This window comes from Chaetodon auriga, chromosome 18 (genome assembly GCF_051107435.1).
Source record: "Chaetodon auriga isolate fChaAug3 chromosome 18, fChaAug3.hap1, whole genome shotgun sequence".
Taxonomy (NCBI): Eukaryota; Metazoa; Chordata; class Actinopteri; order Chaetodontiformes; family Chaetodontidae; genus Chaetodon; species Chaetodon auriga.
Window position 1 is genome coordinate 5009014 of NC_135091.1, and position 23853 is coordinate 5032866.

Below are 23853 nucleotides of genomic sequence, written 5' to 3' on the forward strand. Positions count from 1 at the left end.
TATCGTACCACTAACCTTGTTGTAAATCAGTGCACATAGTCAGCAGCATTTGAGGCTTTTAAAGGCTGCCTGGATCCCACTCTGCATCTATAGCCTTACTCTGGCTGAATATTTCTTAAGAGTGACGAATAAGGAAAGAGAACAAAATACTCTCTAAAATACTTTGAACCATTAGACATTAAACTTGTACCATCGTGGAGCCCATAGTGTGGCTATGAGACGTCACCAAAAAACGAGAAGACACTGACAGAGTCGACATGCTCAAATCGAGACATTCTCCTAAACATGAACTCGAAAAGTGAGTTAATAATTAGAGGACTAAAAATTGACATTTTGGGAATGAAACCCATTTTATTTCAACTTAATGTAGTTTAATCCAACACAGTTAGTGCACATGCAAAGTATCATATTTAAATATATACTGTATGTTTGTACCAAGTGTCATGTTTTAAAAGTTAAATATTTTAACATTTAGGTAATAAATTAACAAAATTGAAACATTACTGAAAACACTGCCCACAATGAGTATACACTTTCAATAAAGCATAAAATACATGAGAATTTCAGAAAATTGCAATGTTCGTGTTTGTACTTTTCTTCAGAAAATATTTTTTTTAAAAACACAAAATCAGTGTAAGACACCAGAAAAAAAAATCACAATTCGACAAATTTCTTTATGTCTTTACCATGAAAAAAAATCCTAGTACTTCTTTCACTTAAAGGTATTATGTGTAGGATTTTCACTAAATATTACACTATCTACTAGAATAACATATGTGCTACACATTATAGTCACTATGAACTGCTTAATAGCAGCAACTCTGATTATCTTCCCCCTTTTGCTTCTGAATGTTCTGCTATCAGTCTGCCAATAAAGAAGCAAACAACCAAAACCATAAGTTCCTCTTCCAGGACTCATGAGCAAATCAAGAATCACTGAATATTTAATGCAACAAACGAATATTGAGTCGATCACCGGAGGTAATCTCTGAACGGTCACATCCATGGTCCAAGTTAACAGTAAAACACCTTTAATTAGAGAATACTACACATAGCACCTTTAAAAACATGTTCGTGATCGTTGAAAATACAGTAAGAAATTGTCAAACAGTGCACAAACCATGAAAGAAGAAAAGAAAAAAAAAAACGATCACAGTTGAAGAAGCAACTACAGCATAGCCATGGGGGAACATCTATAAAAGTCTGGTACTAATGAATTAAGTACTCTGTCACAGAGAACCGCTGAGTTTTCACATTTCTGACATGTTGCTGAGTATCTGATATGTCAGCGTCTCAGAAGCAAGCAAACGGATACGAAACATTTTCGTTATGCGCCTGAGTGATGGAGGTAGAAATTTCCAATGCTGGGCTAATGTTTACTATCCAGCATAGGCAAGAATGAATTTTACAACCATTTACTTACCTCAAATATTGGCGTTAGATTTAGTAGAAGTAGCGTATGGCTTAGCAGTGGCACAGTCTGCAACCTCACTCTGGACTGTCAAAAGTGCATTTGCTTTCGTTGGAGAGGGGAACGCCGGGCTTGTCGCCGCAGGAGACTTCGAGGAATAGTTCAACATTTTGGGGAATGCACTTATTGGCTTTCCTGCTGAGAGTTAGATGAGAGGATTGATACCACTCAAGGCTGTTCTGTAAATATGAAGCTACAGCTGGCAGCCAGTTAGCTTAGCTTAGCACAAAGACTGGAAACAAACAGCTAGCCAAACATGATAGCTAAAACTCACTAATTAACACACAATATCGTTCGTTTAATTAGTATTTGGCAAACTGCAACCGGAGCAGAATCCAGGAAGACACTGGTCCCAGCCAAGAAATAGTCTGGTTTAAACCCACTGTAAAAAACAATCTTTTTAAAGTTTTTGTACTGGTTATAACAAACAAGATGAAACTTGAGTTTTAGAGGTGTTGCTGGTGACCAGTAGTAGATTTTTTATAACCCTATCCCCTTGTTTTGAGTCTTTATGCTAAGCTAAGTTAGCCTGCTGCTGGCTGTAGCTTTAAATTCACCCTGTACATAACAGCTGTGCCAATCGTCTCCGCTAACTTTGGGCAAAAAAAGCTCATAAGATTTTATTCTAAAATGTCTTTTCCTTTAAGTCCTCCAAGAACACTGCCAATCCCCTGGTAGATCACTTTTACATGGCTTCCTTCAGAAGACAGAGAGTCTTGGCTTCAACTCCAATTTAGCATTAACCCAGAAAAAACACACATAAGATTATAAATACACATCTGTTACGTCTGAATAGCTTATAAAACTAATAAAAAAATCGCTAAATATAAAATAGAAGTCTGATCAAGCTGGGAGTTTTGACTCCACAGGCTGAACAAAAATAAAATACAGGCCTCACATAAAATTATATTTCCATAACCTGCCTATAGAACCACGCTGGCTGGACCAGCTGAACCTGAAGTGCTCGTGTTTCTTTTGGCAACCGAATTCTCTGCAACAATCGAGCTGAAATCACAACATCGTCAGACGTTACACTCGATCCCTCCCACTTGCAGCTGCTATCTATTTTTGTAAATGTCACTTTTGTTTTCAGCGTGTCAGTCATTAAGGCTGCAGCGTGCCCTCGCTGATGCTCACTAAATGCACTCCACTCTCAGATAATAGCTGGAGGGAAGGTGTGGAGAAGTATGTACCGGGGTTGGCTCGCTGGCTGATGCCGCCCACAGTGACAAGCCTACGGAAAAGGCAAAGAAAAGCCTCGTTTCTGCACTAACTTTCCTCAGGAGGGAAAGTAATTCCAGCAAACAGCTCTCCACGTTTGACAGGCACATAAAGTTCCAGACTGGCCTCAAAAGTTAAAATGGCTTTGTTTGTCACGTTTTACATCAAGCCAAATCAGAAGCAGTCGGCCTCATGTCAGCAAACTGAGATCTGTTTTTAATAGACAGAGAGATTTTTTGTTTATTTTTTTTTTGTTTTCTGTGAACTTTGGAATGATTACGACTGACCCCTTTAAAATGTCATTTTATAATGAGTCATTCCAAGACAAGAAGCGACCACCTTCATGACTCTGAACGATGGGTTCACCTCATGCTAGATAAGGAGGAGACAATGGAAAACTGCGAGCACCATTGGGAATCTTTCCGTGAGGTTCTCCATTAAACGTCTCTCAGCAAGTGTTGACTTAATTCAACCGAAGACTAAAGAACGAAGGCGAAGAAAGTAACGAGGGCCATGATCTGATGAGGACAAGGTGCCACATAAATGACTTCTAAAGATATTACGGTCGCTGGTTGTAGTGATGTGTAGTTGTTTTAAAATCCTGTTAGCACTAACAAATCGTTCTGGGGTCATTTTGTGACATTTTTCCCGTGTCACTACACATCCTGAAGTTTGACTGTGTTCGAATGTGATTTAATGTTGCACATCTACTGTTAATCAGGTTTGGTCGTAATCAATTTAGCAAGAGAGAGTCATCCTTTTTTTCAAGAAAATCAACAAAATAAAAATAATTCAAGCAGTTCCAGCTAACGATACAATCCTCCATCAAGGAATGGTCTTCGATGGACAGGAGGGCGAAGAAGCTCAACGATTGGGCGAAGAGGGAGATAAATATGGCTTCAAGGTTCTGCATATATTCTCACACAGTCTGGGCGGAAATGACCCAAATATTTGATTCAGCGTGTGAAACCAAACACAGTTAGCTGATTCAAGTTTGCCTGAATTTGTTTGTTTGTGCAGATAAGAAGGATGCATTCAGAGCTCAAGCGGCACCAGATAACCAAACCGAGACGGCTGAAGATGATGCTCAGTCAGAGCTGCTGTGAGATTCAGTGGATGAGGACAAAAACCTGATGAACCAATGACAAAAATGATCCAAAGATGCAAGGTTTTGTGGGTAAAAGAAGATAAATGCTGACATTTGATTGTCATTTATTCCTCTGCCTAAAAAATCCTGAAAGACCAAAAACGAATCCTGGTCTGATGCTCAAACTCACCTGCAGTATTTCTTCACTTTCACAGCAGAATGCAGACAAATGCGTCTGCAGTCAGCTGCATTGTGGTGACTTGAATTTCCTTGTTTAGTAAGAAGGAATCATGATTTTTACATCTAATATATTACACTGCACTTCAAACTCTTAAAAATACTATTGATAATAATAACACAGCATTTTTCATGACTTTTCTTTCAACTTTCAAACTCTGCAGGTGCATCAAGAAGAGCTGAACTCTCTCTCGTTACTGTAGCTGAACATCTGCAGTGCGTTTCTCTTGATGAATAAATATTGAGAAGTGGCGTCTGTTTGCAATGAGTGGTAATTTTCTAAAAACAGGATCGTCTTTGCTTCAGAACTTGCATATTTCTATCAAAACTAGAGGTGGGGGGATTTCTTTCTATTCACATATTAAGTAATGAATGAACTACCAGCCCTTTTTGAATGAAGGAAAATACTAACATAGTAAGAGTAATAAGTACTTTGCTGCCTTTAATGTAAAAACACGCTGGTCGTCGTCACGTCCAGAGATCCGCCCTAAATATGACCAACAGGTTGACTATTTGGACCTGAGATTTTGGCAAACTGCTGATGAGATTTACTTTGTGTGATCAGGTTTTTGTGTTTATGACGACCAAGATTTTCTACACCAAACCTCCAAAGTGGATTATGATCAAGGCAATCTTTTAGATGGTTTAAATCCTTTTATATATGCTCCTAAATCGGCATCAATGTGTTCAAAATGTAACCTCAACGTGCCGGGTTTAATGACCTCTCCAGAGGGTTCAGCCTTTACGCAGTCTGTCTGTAATATCACAGAAAAAAATATGACTTATGACAAAATATGAGAAAAGAAGAATTTCCATGTGTCCACGTCAAAGGGATTTCAGGTTACTCACTGACAAACGGTAACCCGGCGCAGGATTGTGCTTGAGAAGGACGACGCGGTGCAGTAGTAGGCGTATGCTTTTTCTGTGAAGTGACACAACACCGAACTCACGTTTGCCACTTTGCTTGTTGAATGTAACGTCTGCTAATAGGTCCACTGGTTCGACTTTATGACAGGTTTTCCCGAAGAGTGAGAGCTGACTTGACTGTGACACTGAGTGATTGTTTAGCCCGGGGCACTACGATAAGTCTTGCTTAAAGGCTGTGGGTCAGAGAAATTAACTGAGGCATGCTTGAACAAGTGGTGGTTAAAACACATCTGACACCTCGATCGTTACAAGGCCCCACCATTGACTAGCATAGTTTTTGCATTACTGGATCATGGCTTAAAGGAATGCTCCACTGTTTTGTTTTGGTTGTTTTTACCTTATTTCTATATGTTTTAATGGTTGTAGAAAGAGGCAGCCATTTGTTCATGTGTTCATACTGTCATCAGATACAAAATTTCTCTTTGCGCACTGAACTCCAAAGCAAAGGTTAGCATGCTAAAATTTAACCCATGACCGGTTAGCATCATGGCATAAAAGCACAGAGTTTGCAATGAATCCTGGGTGTCGTAGGAGGTTGAAACAAGCTGCCTGTCAGCTGAATGGTAAATGGCTTTTTCCTCAGCCGACATCAGGTGTATTTAAAGTATTCTTTTGAGTTTATAAACGCAGTTAACATTCAAGAGCCTCTACTAAAAGCAGTGGAGTATTCCTTTAATCAAGGGCAGGCAAATGAAATCAGCGATATGCAGCCATTGATAACAGATGGCACAGTAAATGAAAAAAAAGAAAAAAAAGAGACAAACGTGCCAGTGACAACCAGCTATGGCAAATTTGTTTTCAGGAAAAAGATTAAGACTACATAAAGTTCAAAAGGTAGACAGGACAAAACTTAAAGATACCTGTTGGCAACAAGACAAGGGGCCCACCTTTCATCATGTACCAATAAGCAAAAAGGCAACACAAGATGAAGAGCCATGAGGGGAAGAGTGGGTGTGCTGGGCCAGTGCTTGATTCAATTTGGAACAAACAGTATAAAGAAGGTTGGTTAATACTAGTTACACATTGGTGGAGATCTTGTACTTGGGAGACATGTTATTATGGAACCAGATGAAACTAAAAATGACGCCCATGGTTTTGGGTATACGCTCGTCGTAGGCAAACGTCATGGCCTCGTGCAGCGGGACTTTGACCACCTCGATGAGCTCTCCCTCCCGTGGCTCACCTCCGCCTGCGCTCACGCAGTTGTCGTCGGACACCTCGGCGTAGAACATGGTCTGCTTGGCGCCTGTTACACCTACGCCTGACCTGTAGAGGGGGCACAAGGGAACGAATCAATCTATTTACATCTGCATTTTGCAATTATTCTGCATCACTGGGTCCAATACGACAACCAAATCCCAGCACTGATGCTAAAACAATACCTTAATTTTCAGAATGTACATTTCCTTTTTCCCTTCATTCACCAAATGTAAACGTATCAGTGTTCGAAGTTATCACTGCCAGAAAGACGGACACTTGCAAGAGACTAATTATATAAAAAAAAGGTCAAAATTGGTGCAGCATAGACTGAAATATGCCACCTTTTAGTCCCTATTATGCAAGGTTATGGAGGTGATTAGCTTAGCTTAGCATAAAGAGTGGAAGCAGGGGGGAAAGCTAGCCTGGTTCTGTCTGAACATCAAAAATTCACCTTTAGCTCACGTCTTATCTCGCTTGTTTACACAAACTAAAATCAAAACTGAAAGAAGAAATTTTGAATGCTGCTAATCAGCGACACACACACACACACACACACACACACACACACACACCAGTGTAAACGAGGAATTTCTGCGTCCTTAAACCAAACTGACCTCGGCTTGCTCACTATTAGCACAGAGCATGACTACACGGGATGCTCCTGTCAAACACGCCCTCATGGGGGTCATGAGGGTTAAGACGATACCTATGTATTTAATGGAAGCAGCCCACACATAACAATGGTCATAGACAACACCAACAAAACCAGAGGAGGCGTTCAGGCACAGTTATGAGAGCTGCCAGTCACAGCTGTCCAGGTGCTGCTGTTTCATGTGGGACTGTTCTTTTCCTGGATCTTCCAACGTCTGTGTCAAGTTATAGTGAGCTAAAAAAAAAGACAGATGGTTCCCCTGATGCTTCTTTCCAGCTCACTTACATAACCTCAGCACTTGTAGTCTCTCTGTTTCAGTCCAATCTCTTATCAGTATGTGACTTCCTCTAATATTCACCGACTTTACTTTACATCTCTGAATCTTGACTTACTTCCACCAAAGTAATTTTCCTCTTTATGCAGCACATTGTGTAGAACTTCAGAGAGCTAAATTTAAATGTTAAGACGTAAAAGTGTCTTAAATACGTACCTAATGGCTGCGTGCATCATATAATGCTAAATGACGGAGGCTAAAGCTACACATCCCAGCCAGTTAGCCAGACATGCTAACATTTGCATCTTACGTCAGAGCAGTGGCAAGTGACGGATCTGTCTTGGCGACATCATTTTCATCAGATCAGTAAGTCGGCCTACAACAACATATAAAGCTCAGTCTCATCCATACCAGACACCATGTTTGTGGGTGTTTTTCTGTTACTGCTGTCTCATGGATGATGCTATTTTTCTGGCTCTGAGCCAAGAAGGGAAAGAAGCTGGAGATGACTCAGAGGTCCGGAACCAGCCTACATCCCCAGTGCAGTGGTGGACAGTGGAGAAGTGGATTATGCAGCACAAGTGGCTTCATACATTTCTGTAGACATTTAGATTCTTGTTTTCCACCATGAAAGCCAGTAACTTTCACAGGTTATCTGCGGCGGGCTTTTCTTCGTCCTTTAAAGGTCCAATGTGAAGGATGTAGGGAGATTTCCCCTCAGAGACTTTTTAAAGACGTTTTAACGCTACCCGAAGTTGAATTTTAGAACGAGAAGTCAAACTAAAGAAACAAAGCTGGAAATGTAGGTTATTTCTGAGCGAACATAGCTCAAGGAGGTTCAGAGATTATAAATGAAAAGGATACAAAATAGGACAACAGAAAATTAATTGTTAAGGGACAAGAACTCCGGTGGGAGTGACTAAAGCAGATATTCAAGAGACAGTGAGAAGTCTTATCCTAAAACTTGTGATGGGGATCGACAGCTCCAGAACTGAAGAAACACAGTCAAGGCCTCGATTCAGTGTATTTACACGTATTATTTCTTAGCTTAAAGTTAAGTGTGCAATCAGCTGACCTGTAGGTAGTAATCCTCTTCAGTTTAGAGGCAGGGACATCGTAGCCACACTCCTCCAGCACCTCCTGCCGGGCGATCTCCTCCAGGGAGAGGTCAGGTTTGTCCACCAGCCCGGCACAGAGCTCGTAGGTGACCCCCGCCGAGGCCGGGGGCCACTGAGAGGAGCTGTCCCCCTCTGAGGCCGACTGGCCCTCCTGAGTCTCAGGGGCGGGGGCGGCGGCTTCGGCGGCGCCCTCCTCAGTTTTTTCGGCGGACTGCGGCGGCTGCATCTTGGTCCTTTCCCACTCACACATGTATACAGCTGGTGTACAGCAGAGAGAATAAAGAGAGATCAGTGGAAACAACTTCCACTCAAATGTAGAAAACTTGTTTTTTTTGGCCATTTTAAGCCAATTTTGAGGTCCGAAATGACCGATCCATTGATTGATTAGTCATCCGAGAGAACAAACCTTTTATGTCAACTGTGGAAAACTGTGATGGGCCATTTTTCACTATTTTAGGACATTTTATACACTGTGATTAATTAGTCAAATGGAAAAATAATAGACAAATGAATCAATCGTGAAAATAGCTGTTAATCCTTGAAAGCTTCCCTCTACGGGCAAAATGCTCAACTGTTGCTTCGGTTGTAAATATCATTTGGGAAATGAAATGTCAAGCACAGGCAATATATTATTCACATATAATTATCCAGATGACAAATACGAGTACAGTGATTTTTTTAATGGGCCTTGTACCGAGAACATATTTCTAAACACTTATTGTCTGATTCCAGCGAGCTGACCAGCGTATCGTACACTCCCTGTTTAAAAACAAATGTCATTCTAGGCTGTGGACAAACTGATTTCTTTCAGATAAAGGGAAGTTTTTTTTCCCAACAGCAATGAGAGAGAAGAGGAAATAAATATATCAATGCCCAGACTTCCTTGAATTTAGCGCACTGCGGTGTGGAACAGTCCCCGGCGACTTCTAACAAAGGAGGCTAGGCTGCTTTGTAACGGGGCCTGTTGCGGTCTATTTATGAGTCTGCATTGTTAGTAAGATCCAGCAGAATAAACAGGGATTGCAATGGACTTTCTTAGTGAAAGTGGATATATCACAATCTAGATCAAGCTCTGTGATGAATCAACTGGAGGACACAATCAGTCTCCTGCTTTGCACGGTGAAAACTTACCTGGACGGAACTGCTTGACGAGGACAAAACAGTGTGAGGTGGTGTTGAAGATCAGCACTGATACACTGAAGGGAGAAGAGAATGAAAAAAAAAAGGTCAGGTTTAAACAAAATCTACTTTTTCAGACTGCCTTCATGATACATCACTGGTCTGGGAGTCTCATCAGCAGCCGGTCTGGATCAGCTTTTAAAAACCACCAGTTATCAAAAGAGTGGGAGTCAAGGGTCACTGGGATGGTGAGTCCATACGTATTCTATGCTTGTGAATGTTGAAGCAGAATCTCTTTTAAGATCAACTTCACAAAATACCAAAACACAAGAATCACTCCGGAAAAACAACATGGACAGTCCACTGAAACGATGATAAGCATTAATCATTAGGACAAATGGACAAGCTAAACTATGGATTTTACCACCGACCAACCAAGCTCTCATCCAATCAGAATACCCTGTCCCGCCTTTATCCTTCTATGGGGCAACTCCTATTGGACAGAAGCTACAAGGGCAGACATCGTCAAGTGTACCCCAACTAATACTTCACTGGATGTCTGCAAGCACCTTTGTGGGTGCACTCGGTTTGTACATACAGTCCATAAACCTTCATCGACGTCACGCTAACCTTCACAGCGCAATGTGGGTTTAAGATGTGGCTTAAAAATGTTTAAAAGAACTGAAATTAAAGCAAGAGCAAAAAAAAAAGGAAGGACAACACACTCCAGCGTTGTATGATGTATGCTGATTTCCTGCTAACTCACACGCCATCAGCATCCCGGATCAAAATACACCACTAGTCTATTTCAGGAGTAGCAGCAATTTTATCACATTTGTTCCCATATTTGGCACATCCCAGCTACCGTACCTTGACAACAGCTGTCAAAGGCGCAAATGACGCCATGATGTCTGAAATGTGTGAAAAACTAAGATGAAACAAAAAATGTAAAAGATGCTTCTCAACACGCAGGATGAGGTGACAAATCAAGAAGCGGGTCACGGTGATGCGCTTCACCTCTGGCACCCGGTGAAACGTGTGCACTCAGGTGGTTCACTGTGCGAGTGTGACTGTCGCTGCCACTGGAGACTGGAGGCCTGGGGTCTGTGTTGGGAAAAGCGGATGTGTCCGAGGCGGCAGGAAGCCCTGCCCTGTCTTTCCCATGGAGAGACGGCACCAGGACATTGGTATTACAACTTGATTCTTGCTCTAGCGCTCCGGCTAATACTTATTATCATCCCCTTTCAATACAGATATTTAAAGTGAGCGTCTTATTATAAACATCCGGGCAATGAAAGCTGGTACTACAGCTGTGAGTGTTGTAGAATATCACCACTGAGGTGTACAAGTATGGATAAAACAATGTGGTTCAAAAGTGGGACACACCGGCCTGAGGCATGAAAGCTGTCCCCTGAGGCAGATCTGGGTCTTGTAGTGGTGTTCCACACCATTACTGCTGTTCTACAGCTTCCCGCCGAAAAAAGAAAAAAAAAAAAACCTCTAATGGTTAAACCAAGAAGCAGGCTAAACGGACGCTCAGGACTCTTCATGCACCGTTAAGCTTTCTCTGCGGGGCTTCTAGCTGGACAGCGGGAAAACTGGGTTATGGCAGACATATGAGGAGCAGGACCGAGGTGACGACTGGCTGGGCTGCAAAGATTACAGCATCAAGACATTATTGTCAGGGCCCTGTCGTAATGAGCCGATGACAGCGGACAACACCAAGAACTTCAGAGATTTCCTTTTAGTTCTTTAAACTTTTGCTCATTCAGATGTCTTTGATGCACTCTTTGCACTAATTTACATACACTAGTTCTCATGTCAATTAAGAACACATGAAAAAGTGCTTAACTTTAGTTTTTAGTTGTTCTTTCTGCTCATAATCCCCAATAAGTACAAACAAAATGTGCTCTTAGAATCCTTCTTTAATTTAATGAAATGATAGATATTAACAGACAGGTGCATCTTATTTCCTGTAATCATGTTTGAAATTCTTTGAAGACTTCATTGGAGCCTACCGGAAATTACACCGACTGTGTTGCTGTGTCGAACTGACCCAAGCTAACCCCAAAAGTGCGCCTTCAACATGTGCACTGGAGGAACTAAGTATTCAACATGTCCACATTTTTTTCATTAAACACATAAAAAGCGAACAAAGACACGAGCAGGACTACAGTGTGTACAGGGCCTCTATAAGCCACCCCCGCTGAGGTATTCTGGCCAGATTAAACCAGGTGGGAGCCCAGAACATGCTGGAAAGATTAAACACTGAACATCTTGGAGAGCTGGAGGACATGGTTGGGGAGAAGGACGTCTGGGACACCTTGCTTACAATGTAGTCACTGGACCCAAAACCAGAGAGTAAAATGATGGGAGATGGATGGATGGAGTAAAATAGAAGGAACCACCTGATTGGTCACAGTGTAGAAAGTGTGGAAACCCACATTTACATATCAGTTTGCTCTATCAGTTACAAATTCAAGAGACAAAATTGTAATCACACCTCATGAAGGTGAAAGTTCATGAGACAAACAACCAAATCATGGCTATTTAAGTAAAAGGCTGAGTCTTCATTTCATAAGGAATCTGTTTCAAAACCTAGAAAGAGGCAGCTCCCAAATGAAAGTGACATTTAGAAGCATTTCAGCATCAAGCAAAGGACGAATCTCTGTGTTTAGATGTTTTACAGTATGCTGCCCACACGTGTCTTCCACATTTTGCAGCACCTGAAATGTGACAACAACTGTCCTGCTGAGAAGAAAATGTCATGCGCACTTAAACAAAAATGCAAAACAACCCTGGGTCCATTCAGTACGCGTTAAAGGGGGATAACACTTTGGCAGAATTTCCGCCCGGGGGGAGAGATGGATGTTCTGCTGGAGGTTTGAGGTTTACTGCTTTTGTCTCAGCGGTACTATTTTTCACAGGGACCTCTTTTTGGGGTCAAGAGAGGAGGAAAGAGGACTTAAATGAGCCAAGACTTACCTCAGGGCATAAAGGTACCCTGGGCAACACAGGGAGTAGGAACGGGGGTTTTGACATAAATGTGTGATATTTCTCTCACAGTGCCCCCTGTGAAGCTCAGACATTTATAGTCCAGCAGAATAACAGGGCTGTTCAGATGTGACCGTTAGCCCAGTACCTGGCAGCTTTTAGAGCTGCCTGAGAATAAAGATAAACAGAATACGGATATATACATATACACGGGAGAGCTGCTTATAATGGCTATAGGTCAAAATATGAAAAAGCAAAGGATGGAGAGAAGTTATTTCACTGGCAGACGTTCTTTAGAGGGAAGTCCTGGCTATGCAAACCAAACTCCACCATGTTTTAGGCCTATTTTACATCAGTGTTTCTGAGCCACTCTGAGCTGGTTTTATGTGTTAGCCCATTCTGGAAAAAAAAGAAGGTTTTTTGACAGTTCTGCATCTCTTTGCGTGTATGTCCAACAGTAGAGAATAAAAGTCCTACCTGTCATGGGTTCGCATGAAGTCCCACGATTTCTTTGTGCCATTCTGTGAAGGAGTAAAGAAACATAAACAGCATAAGTAAATGCAATAAAAGCAACATTATTTTAATAATCAAACACTGTGGTTTCACGACTGAGTAGAACAGAAGCATTAACAATAAGTGTGCAAGCAGTGCACCACAACGTCTCGCTCCCTTTGCTGTGTGCAATGGAAGGACGTCAAACCACCTGATTTATTTTATTATATGATTACAGAAGACGCAATCAGCTGCCCCACAACGGACGCTTGCTTGGGCCTGTTAAAATAATACAGCAAACCGCACCCAACAGAAACATGTGCAGAAGCAAAGCAAAGACCACTGTGCCTGCACCAAACATGGCTTTGTTGAACTTTATCGCATGTGTGTTGTTTTCCCTGCGAAATACACAGCTGATATCAGTGTGGCTAATAGGCTAACCCACCACATTCAACACACAGCTTACAGTAGTAATATTCCATTTTGTGTGAGTCAAAATTTAAGAGTTTTGGGCAAAATGTCAGGAGCTCCTTGTGAATCAAAACTGGGAGTTTCTGCATTTTTGTCTTGTTATTGCATCAATACTTGTTGATTTGTATTTACCAGCCCCCATAGACTACAGCGGGTGATTGGAAGTCTAACACAGGGATGGTTTCTTATGCATCCTGAGTCAAAAAAGGATGCACAGGGCACTCTGTCATAAAATAAGAAGAAAAAAAAAAGGGCCTTTAGAGGCTAGATTGAGCTGCTGGAAGAGATTCCTGATGATTCAGTCCTGAAACATGTTCTGTAACTATTGAACTGAAGCGACTGAAGTTGTTTCAACTGTTTATATGCCCTGTGGTCACATCATCACATCAACAGGATGTGCAGCTGAACACTCCTTCAGTAAATTTCCACCAGCACAATTACAATCAAGCTGGCGAGGCAGGTGCGTGACCAGCACAAAAGAGATGGCAAGAAATGCCCTGGCATACGGAGATCTTAAATACTGCATGTGGGCCGGGACACACGCTTCGTCTGACTGTTGTCTCACCACTTGAACGTCGCGATAGCCCAGGTCAGTTTCAGGTTATTTTTATTCAAACAAGGTGAAGCGAGGAAAGGTGTCTGCAGCTCAGGGTGCCAAGCTGATTTAAGGGAACTCAGAAATATACAGAATTCATCATTTTATTTAACCATAGTATGAAGTTCACTGACGTGTAGCTCGCAGCTGTAGCTCAGTCTGCACAGAGGACTGACTTCAGCCTTACTGGTCTGAAGTTTAAAACACTGGCTTACACATATGGCCAGAGTGAGTCTGCAGAGTCTGATCACAAAGCAGACAGCAGAAGAAGCCTCTTGCTGTGCCAGACTTTCAACAGGCTCTAAACTTACATTGTAACGGCATGCATGCTGCAGGTAACGCACATCATTGCAGCTGCTGCATCATTGGTTAAAATATTTTGATCAATTTAATTGTAAAAGGAAAATTCTGGTGTATTTCAACTTGATCTTGACCAACCAATCAGCCCAAAATGGTGACAATGATAAATGAGCAGAAAGCAGCCTTCTGAAATGGTAATTAAGATTAAGTGCGTGGGGATCAGCTTCTGGGTCAACCTGCTGGCTGACGTCATTTTGTGGAAGTCCTCGCGAAGCTAATCGGTCAATCACCTGAACCTTGTTTATCTGGAGAGATTTAACCGACATAACACAGCAGAGGTAAAAGATAAGTCTTGGGGCTGAAAATAGCCTTCAACAAATTACTGCAGTTTAACTGCCATTTGCTATAAACTACAAATCAGCAAAGACGTGCAAAGGAAACTGCAACATAAACTCAGCATACACTCGTCTCTCCACATCACATGCTGAATAAATATGGTAAAGTTGGCCTACATTTTCTACGCCTGAGGAAATATGGCCTTGATTCAAATTTAGGCTACACCTCCTCTCCACCCACAAGCTCTTTGAGATGCAGGGATGACAGCTTTACTAGAACAGGCTTATTTCGTCTACAGTGGATGTGCCTTCTTGCGTAAAAGTGTGGTGGTGCACTTTCAGCGCCACCCAAGAAATGGGAGGAGGTGGAATGGCAAACTAATTGCAGTGATAGAATCAAACATAATAAAACTACTGTTGTGGCAACAGGATTCGTGTTCAGGTGTGCCACTGTGCCAGAGCTGCAATGTGCAACTCCAAGATTTATTCCTAAATGGAACAAACTCACATATACAGCTTTTCACTGCAACCGCAGAAGTTGTTGAAGTTGAAATAGAAAAAGATTTCAACTGGATGCTGTAACCAATATCTCTATTTTAAATAATATATATAATACTAAAGAATGTACCACAATGCCGTCTAATTTAGCATCAAAACATTTACTGTTCATCCATGAAAACAGGTCTAAATCACACTTTCAGCCCAGCCTCTGCTCTACCGTTAGTGTTAAGGTAAAGAAATGACTCAGTTTGTAAAAAGTTCTCAAAATCGTCTCAACAAACGGTCAAACGACTGGTGCATGACCTAACAGGTCACAGCCACAGGGCCTCAGTGTGAAGCCAAGCTAGCATAATGCCGCTCATGCATCATTAACGATCACGTTGTGGTGTCAAATGAGAGCATGAAGCCAATGTTTGTGTACATTCGGTTATGGTATTGCTATAATATCACCTTTATCGACTATAACAGCTGTTCAGGTCTATGGTATGGGCCTACTGTGTGCGCAATACTGAGGTGAAGAGATCCTCTCTGAGATCGTCCCAATCTTGCCTGCAAACAACTGACTTGAATCTAAACTGGCATCATTTATCGCTTCAGCATTTGCCAATGTTGAAAATTCCACTTTAGCTGTGCACATGCTGTGATTTGGATGACTGACCATTACTCATAGCTGAAATATGCCTCTCAACACGTTGCACGACAGTGTGCACGGGTAGTGCACAGTATCGTGCATGATCGTGCTGACACAGTTAGCAGACTGACAAGTTTGATAATTGATTAACCATTAAAGTCACTCATCAAGCAAAATGACTAAATATTCACTGGTGTCGCCCTTTCTGCTCCCTCTATCATTTATATGAAACGCTGTACAGTATGATGTATGAAAGATACAACAGTTTGCATTTAGTCTGCCCATATTTTTTTACATTGTCCACAAACCAACACTGCCTGCTCACTGCAGGGATTTCTACACTACGGCAGAAAAACCTAAAACCAAAGTGGTACCATTCATCTTTCCTCCTGCTGTCATCCATTAGTGAAGTGTTGACATCATCCAAACTCCTCACTGTGGAGTTGTGTCATGAAAGATGCTCTGCCTGCCCTGCAGATAGTCTCCAAGTGTAATTACTCCGACAAAAACCTGTCATGTCAACAGAGTGTGAGTGTCTTACACGCCATCATTCCTCCTTGAGGCCAAGCCAGCCGCGCCCTGCTCACTTTTCCTTGGTGAAAGCAAAACTAGCGTGAAGGCGTGTGTGTGTGATAAATCACCTGTCGTGACTCGAGGGAGACGCGCTTCTTGTGGCTCGTTGCTTTGTAAAGAGTGCTTAGTGAATAATGCATGAGACAAAGCATTTTTACTGTCAATGAACCTTTTACAGGTAAATTGAGGGGTATTTAAATGGATAAATGTAGCTTATTACCATTGATGCACACCAGGGCCGCCCTACCTCCGAACCAAATCCAAGTTATTAAACACTAGTACATGTCAAACTGATGGCTATATTTTATTTCACTTACACAGCATTATACTTTGCATTGAAGCTACAACCACAAGGCAGCTACACAGTAGCACAACAGGACACTTTGGGAACATATAATCACATAGCCACGTGAGTAACAGTGAAGCAAGATGCCTTAAGCTTTGGGATGTTCTTTTCCCGCTTTTGTTGACATTCTTTATGTAATTGTTTTACTAAATGTTGAGTAAATAAAAGGTGTTTTGTGAAGGATTCAGTACACAGTACACGACAGCAATATTTAGAAAACAAGCATACGGTTTGTGGTTAAAAGTTAAGGCAATCATCAGCAAAAATTGGTACGCATCCACTGACAGCTCTCATAAGTCACTCAAAAGCCTATTGAGTCTTGCCTGACCATAATAAATGGATGTGTTTAGTGACTACTGAAAGCTAGCTTAGCTCCGGTGGCTATGCAGCAGCACTTCAGGGGCTCTCACCCTACAATGAAACTTAAGGGTACACTTGGGGTGGGCAGTATACCGGTTCATCACCGGTGTTACATTCTAGCATGACATGGATATACCATACTGCCATACTGTCGTTACTGTGAGAAAAGTTTTAGCATACTAAAAATAATGTGGTACTCATAGAACTGGAGTTACATCCAGTAACTACCACTTTCTTTGCTAGAACTCTGACTCCGGAAACACGAGGATGTGGAAGATAACATTATGAGCAACAAGATAATTTGTAGGCTGTAAGAACCAACACGGGCCTTCATCTACTGCCACCATCCGAGGACGTGAAGGACATGTCCCCATAACAACAACAACAACAACAACAACGATGGAAGCTATATGTGTGTGTGTTTGATTTTACCTCGGACTGCTTTGACGGCCAATACAAAGCAGGATTCACTTCCACTGAACAGCTTTTCCCTTGGCAGCAAGCTGCTGAGAGACACTCAGTGCGGAAAATGGACTGAAGACTATTTTCACAAGCATATGTTCTATCTTTTTAAAAGAACACCAATGTTTTTTGCATGTGTTAGCTCATCAGCTATAAATAATATACAATTAACAGCAGTAATTAAATCTAATTTCATTAGTAGTGTTACAACATGTACACCATTGCTGACCATTATCAAAAATCTGAATCATTCCTGAGAAGGTGAACGTACTGAACTGAACGAATTTGAAGTTACTGGCAGTTCTTCCGTTTTGGTAGAGGCTAACCACCAAATCTGCAGCCTCAAGCTAACAGATCCCGGACCAGTCAACTGAGACCTAACTGATATTAATTTACTGTCAAACTACATGTAAGACGGTGCAAAAAGCCAACCACCAAATCCTTCAAGTTACAGAGGCTCACTGGGATTAGAAACTGGAATGTAATAACTGAATTTCACATGGTAACTCCTCATGCTGCTCCTTTATGAAGTACTGAGTTACTGCCAAACACTGGCTGTAATCTGCTGCATCACTCTGTATATTGGCATGTAAAATGTGTGTTTAGTTGACACACATTCTCTGTAAAGTGTGTAGTGTGTAGCTCTGTGTGTGTGTGTGTGTGTGTGTGTGTGTGTGTGTGTGTGTGTGTGTGTGTGTGGTCGATGGTCAATCCACTCTTTACGAAAAAAGCTTGGTTTTTAGAGTCAATTTTAGTGCGATCGGAGCAGAGAGAAGAAGATGCATTTTCAATTTCAACCACTTTAGATGAAGTATGAGACTGTTTCGCAGCACAAACAAGAAGTGCGCACTGTCTTTCACAGTGTAAATGGGAGCTACAGTTTTCAGATTTCTGGTAATAGCAGATGGTGAAAGGTGTGAAAAGCTGATGAGAAGAAGGTCTTTCTGTTGAGAAGAGCAGAAGAGAAAATAAACTCCAAAGTGATACCAGGGAGGGGAAACAAGTCAGAACAATGTCTCTCCAAAGGGAAGCTGCAAGATTAACAAAAATGTGGTCTTAATTTTGGAAAACAAGAGACTAAGAGACAGATTAATAACCATCTTAATTATGGTCTAGTTTGTTTACGATAATTAAATAGAAATATCACAATTAATTTGGCAATGATTGATCACACTGATCAAACACTAAAAATATGGCAGGATCCTTTTCCAGCAACCACATACTGTAAAAGTACTCAGCATGAACACACACACACACACACACACACACACACACACACACACACACGTTCTCTCTAGTATCCTGTCACCACTCACAGATGGTGGGGTTCCCCTCATTACTCGGGCCACTTGCTGAGAGAAGGGGGGCGGGGACAGCTTGAATGGCCCAGGGGAGATGGAGAATCATGGCCGACATGGATTACGACAGAGAGATTAGCCCATGGGGAGAGAGAGAGAGAGACACACAGACGAGAGAGAGAGAGAGAGAGAGAGAGAGAGAGAGAGAGAGAGAGAGAGAAGCAGGAACAGGCTATACAGGACCTTGAAATTAATGTGGTCCCTCTGGCTTTGGGCATCAGAAATGACAGACTCCTGTGTGAATGGCTATTGTAGGGGGGGATGTACGGTCTTGATCTTTTAGGTGCTTAAAGTCTACCAACCATCACACACGCACACATACACGCACGTACGACACCTCCTGTGCAGACTACACGGTAAAGCCAGCAGCTGCGGTGGAGAGGAAAAAAAAATCAACGACCATCCTCAAATACAATAGCACTCTTTGAATCTGAACACGTGCTCTCCAGTTTTTAGCTTCAGCCTCTGTCTTCTCCCGAGCCTCAACAAAGGTGGCAGGGCTATCACACACACATCACGACCAGTGAGCTAATGATCGGCAGAGTTTAAAACCCACAACGACAAAAGAACCTGCACCTGCACCGACTGATAGACCAGTAACGAGGAAGTCACAGATCTGCAGCATTAAAACAACCTGGTAAGGGCTTCCCAGCCATGAGTGCCAAATCCAGTGTCAAGGACACACTCTCTTCAAGTACACACTCATGTGACTGTGTCCTCCAGTGAAATCCACAGCAAGCATGTGAACCTCAAATCAAATCAAGTCAGTTCACATGTTAGTGTCCCTCCGAAGCAAACTGGCGACTTGAAGGAAATGGCCGAAGTCTATTTCTGTTTTACCTTAATCCATGCAGGCTTTAATTTCTCACATCGTATTCGGGCTGGTAAAGTACTGAAGCGTCATTTGTCACAAAACACGACTAAGAGCCTGCAGCGGTGCTTGGGGCTAAACGCTCATCGTGCTAACGTCACTGAGCTAACATGCTCATAATGACAATCATTACATTAATGCAACATAATAATAAGATAAATAAATAAGAAAATGTTGGTGGAAAGCAATTTCTGACCGAGTGTAAGCAGAGTGTGATTTATACAACAACAATGGGGGGGTCAACTTCTCCTTCAGGGCGTAAAGGGAACCCAGTGCAGCACAGACGCATGCTTCAATGACCTGAAGTCCTACAGTGTGTACAGTATCTTGCTTATGTAACTTCACTTATCCTTATTTAATGTCTGCAGTCTGTACACGATGATAGATCAAAGCTTTGCACCAGCTCATGGTGCTAATCTTTATTAGGGGGGTCAGACCCTCCCAATCTCCCCCACGATTCGAACCATGAGTTTAACAAAACAGTAGTCAACTATTCAACTTCACTGTCATCAGTCATCATTACTTTACATGGGAATGTTCTCTGGGTAAAACAAGACTTTCGATAACTCATTTTGTTAGTTTTCCACTCACAGGATATAAAGACTCACACTGAATTATCGCTGTGCCTTAAATCAACATGCAGGCAATCTTCTCTCCATCTACAGAACATATACTGACACACATTAGGACAATTTTACTGCCATTATTCAAGCTCAGGCTTCTGCATAACTATTCATGTGAGAAAATGTGCTTTTTAAGATCATAATGGATGTGATATCCATTGAAGGAGTGCTGGGGACTGTAAACTATACAAGATAAATAATTCCAGATGAATAATTCAAATCATTATAATGAATAAATAGAAGGTAATTATCCTGCTCTAAGTAGCAACTCGTGATTCAACGTAAGCGAGAGGCAACAGAGATAAGAGGGGTTTCCCAGAGTCAACGAGGGACAATCACCTGCTTTGTAGAAAGAGGCGAGGGAGAGGAGACAAAACACCATTAAACACTAATGACGAAGAGAGCCTCTTATGCATGACATTATCTACTTTTAGAGTGTGTTCCTGTGCGTGTGAATAGGTTTCTGGTTAGTGACCAGTGCCTGAGCTGCAGATGTACTGATGAACATAAAAGGTTTGGGGAAGAGATGCTCCCTCAGTGTGACTGAAAAGCCTTTGTGGGGAGTCCCTGAGCAGCCGCTCCCGAGCTGCACGGGAGATGAAGAGGATGAAAGGGAGGACATGACGGAGAGGGAGTCCACCATCATCTCCTTTGTTGTCCATCTGCTGTCTTAGCCGTTCCGCCATTCTCTTGACAAGCTTAGCACCCCCCTCCTGCCCCTCTGCTGTCACAGGTGTGAACCCCAAATGGAAAAAACTCCTCGCTGAGTTCCCCTCTACATGAGTGCCTCAGTGCTTGAGTTTTCTGATGAAACAGGCAACACAATAAAAGAGCACCTTCAAATCATAGCGTTACACCAGTTGCAGTTCCTTTATGTTGTATGTCACTTTACAACATAAACTACAAGGACAATTTAAAGTATTTTCTACTGACCAAAATAGCCTTCATCTCACATGTGCTGATGACATGAAACCGTACTTCAACAGTAAAATAACACCTTCTTATCATCTGCAGTGCAAGCAAAGCAGAAGTCCATGCATTTCCTGGGTTTCAAGAGTGACTTTTACCATTATTCTTATTCTGCACCACTGTCACCACCCAGATTTCACACAACAAAAGGCAGGATCAGAGACGCAGAAATATTTTGAAACCTAAAAATAAATGAATCCTGGACTGCAGCCTATGTTTGGGTGAGGAAGCATTTCTCACTTTGCGGGAGACCATCAGGACATACAGTCATCACACTGCGTTTTCTTTCAGCAGGAAGACCTAGTTAAAAAAACCAAAACATGATGATGAAAAATGATAGTCGTGCTTCAGGATTGCAGTCTCATGCCTTTCAGTCTCCTGTATGCAGTGAACAATATAGACTGCAAATTAACAAGGCAACTTGACAGCTTTTGAACTCCTGAGATAAAATGTACAGTTAACGAGATGTCGGTCACAGATGATCCACTCAGCCTGCGCTGTCTGCTACCATGACCTGGATAGGCAGCTAAAACTGGATAGATGAATTAATGAATGGATGGATGGATGGATGGATGGATGGATAGCGACTATACCTGCACCCACAAGGCCAGAAGAATAGACCAACAGTATATGATGGTAGGAATATGTTAAAATAGATGCACAGGATGACTGAATCTATATGAGAAGCACTTCAAAAGCATATGCATCTATGAATATAAAACATCCACCAACACATCTACATAAACGTACATGAGGAAAAATGCAAATGGCCGATACCCAGTCCGCTCAATATGGTCGCTATCAGAGCTGAACTCTTCATTATTTCTAACTATATGATGCCATGACTTCAGTTATCAAGGTGAAACTCTTTTTTCACACTTTCATTTGTATCGCATTGGAAAGACCAAACAAACAAAAGTTGGCAATAAGTGATCAGTGTAACGTAAAAATAACAAAATGTTGTGGCCTGTCAGCATAAGCATGTTTGATAAGAACTGCAGGACAAAGAGACTAAATCTGCACCTTTAAATAAATTCATATTTATGTAAATGACTGCAGCTGTCCTGACCTGTACGCGTGCTGCCCTGCAGTGTTTCATGTTGTATCCTGGACATGTACTTTGACTGGAGTGTGGTAAAACAGACATTTAGAGGAGTTTTAAATCTGACTTCCCATAGGACGTGAACAGGAAAGGCTTTACAACGTCCCGCATACAAATGAGCAGTGTAGCTCAGTGTGAACCTGAACTGTCAGGACCCCTGACCCGCAGACACTACAGCACACAGACTGCACTCACATGGGAGTCAGTCTGACAGCTGAGATCAACAAGTCTCGCCTGACCCGTTCCTTCCTTGTCACGCAACATTGTTAAACCAAGTTATGTACACGTCCTTAGACCAATGTGAAGCATGTGCTAACGTTAACGTGATGCTCCACCAAAAACCTCCTCAGCAAGCTAACGTTAGCATGCTAGCTTGTAGCTGTCTCTTAGCTGTCTCTGGTTTCGTGTCCAGGACAGAGGCAACTGTTGAAGCACCGTATGTGAAAACATAGCGAGTACGGCGGGTTTGTCATTGTGTTGAAAGTAAAACCAATTGCTGCTGTCACCGTTTGTGTTTAAGGTCAGTTTAGCCTTCATGTTATGCTAGCCTTCTAGCTGCCAAATGAATGGGGGGTTGGGCTAGCCTACAGCATCCAGCACCCTCTATCACCGGTTATTAGGCAGAAATTACTCACCTGGTTATAGTGCACCCTGAACGGTTTCAGATAGTCGGAATCTGTGCACGGAACGACTTCAATGTTATTTATCTCTTCCATAGTTTACAATTAGAGTTGGATTGGTGGCTCGCCGTTGGTTGTCTGTCACCGCTCACTAACTGACAGCGAAGGAATGTCTACGGAAGCCGGGAGAGGACATGGGACTGAATCGTGAGAGTGGAAAGGAGCAATTAAAGGAAAGGAATGCAGTTCATTTTACTGTTCGGACACTGAGTCAAGCTTTTCAGAGAAGTACAGTACACAGTACAGATAATAAGTACTGTTTAGAAGAATTCGATTTTTATAGTATGATAAGAAAATACCTTTGAAATAACAATGATTAATTTGTGCAGTCAATCTGTCTGAGGCACATGTTGTCCACATGACAACTTCATCCAAATAAATGAAATAGCATAAAATAAAATAAAACAAACCACAAAATACCTTTCATCATCTATGATGAACTGAACTGATTATAATTTACCCCAACTAACCCCTTTTCATGAATAATGATAATAATAAGCTTTATTTGCATAGCACCGTTCATACAATGCAGCTCAAAATGCTTTACACACAAAAAAATATCAACAAATAAATCAAAGAGTACCAAACAAAACATGAAAATCCAATAAAACAGGGAAGGATAATCATACTAAAATTCAGATTAAATGAAATAAAAATAAACTTGCAGTAAGATTTAGTAAAATTAGTAGATAGGAAAAGACTACTTAAAAGCAAGATGAAAAAGGTGAGGCATAATTTGTTTTGTTTTAAAGCTGACTGAAGTCCCTCTTGTTGCAATAAAGTTCCGTAGCATAGGATAAAAAACTCATAACTAAATGCACCAAGGAATACCACACATTGTCAGTCGATTTGTATGGAAGGCCCGTCCTTCCATTATTTCCGCC

The 23853-nt window shown here is 41.8% G+C and overlaps 1 protein-coding gene across 1 annotated transcript; it reads right to left on the reverse strand.

Annotated features, from left to right (window-relative positions):
- Positions 1–327: 327 nt before the first annotated feature.
- On the reverse strand, positions 328–23080 carry nudt14 (nudix (nucleoside diphosphate linked moiety X)-type motif 14). Its single transcript, XM_076756258.1, has 5 exons — positions 22925–23080; positions 12778–12821; positions 9319–9383; positions 8145–8445; positions 328–6209 (listed from the first exon to the last, which is right to left on the reverse strand). Exons 1-5 carry the CDS (start codon positions 23003–23005, stop codon positions 5960–5962), a joined length of 741 nt encoding a protein of 246 aa, XP_076612373.1. The 5' UTR covers positions 23006–23080; the 3' UTR covers positions 328–5959.
- Between the last annotated feature and the right edge of the window lie 773 nt (positions 23081–23853).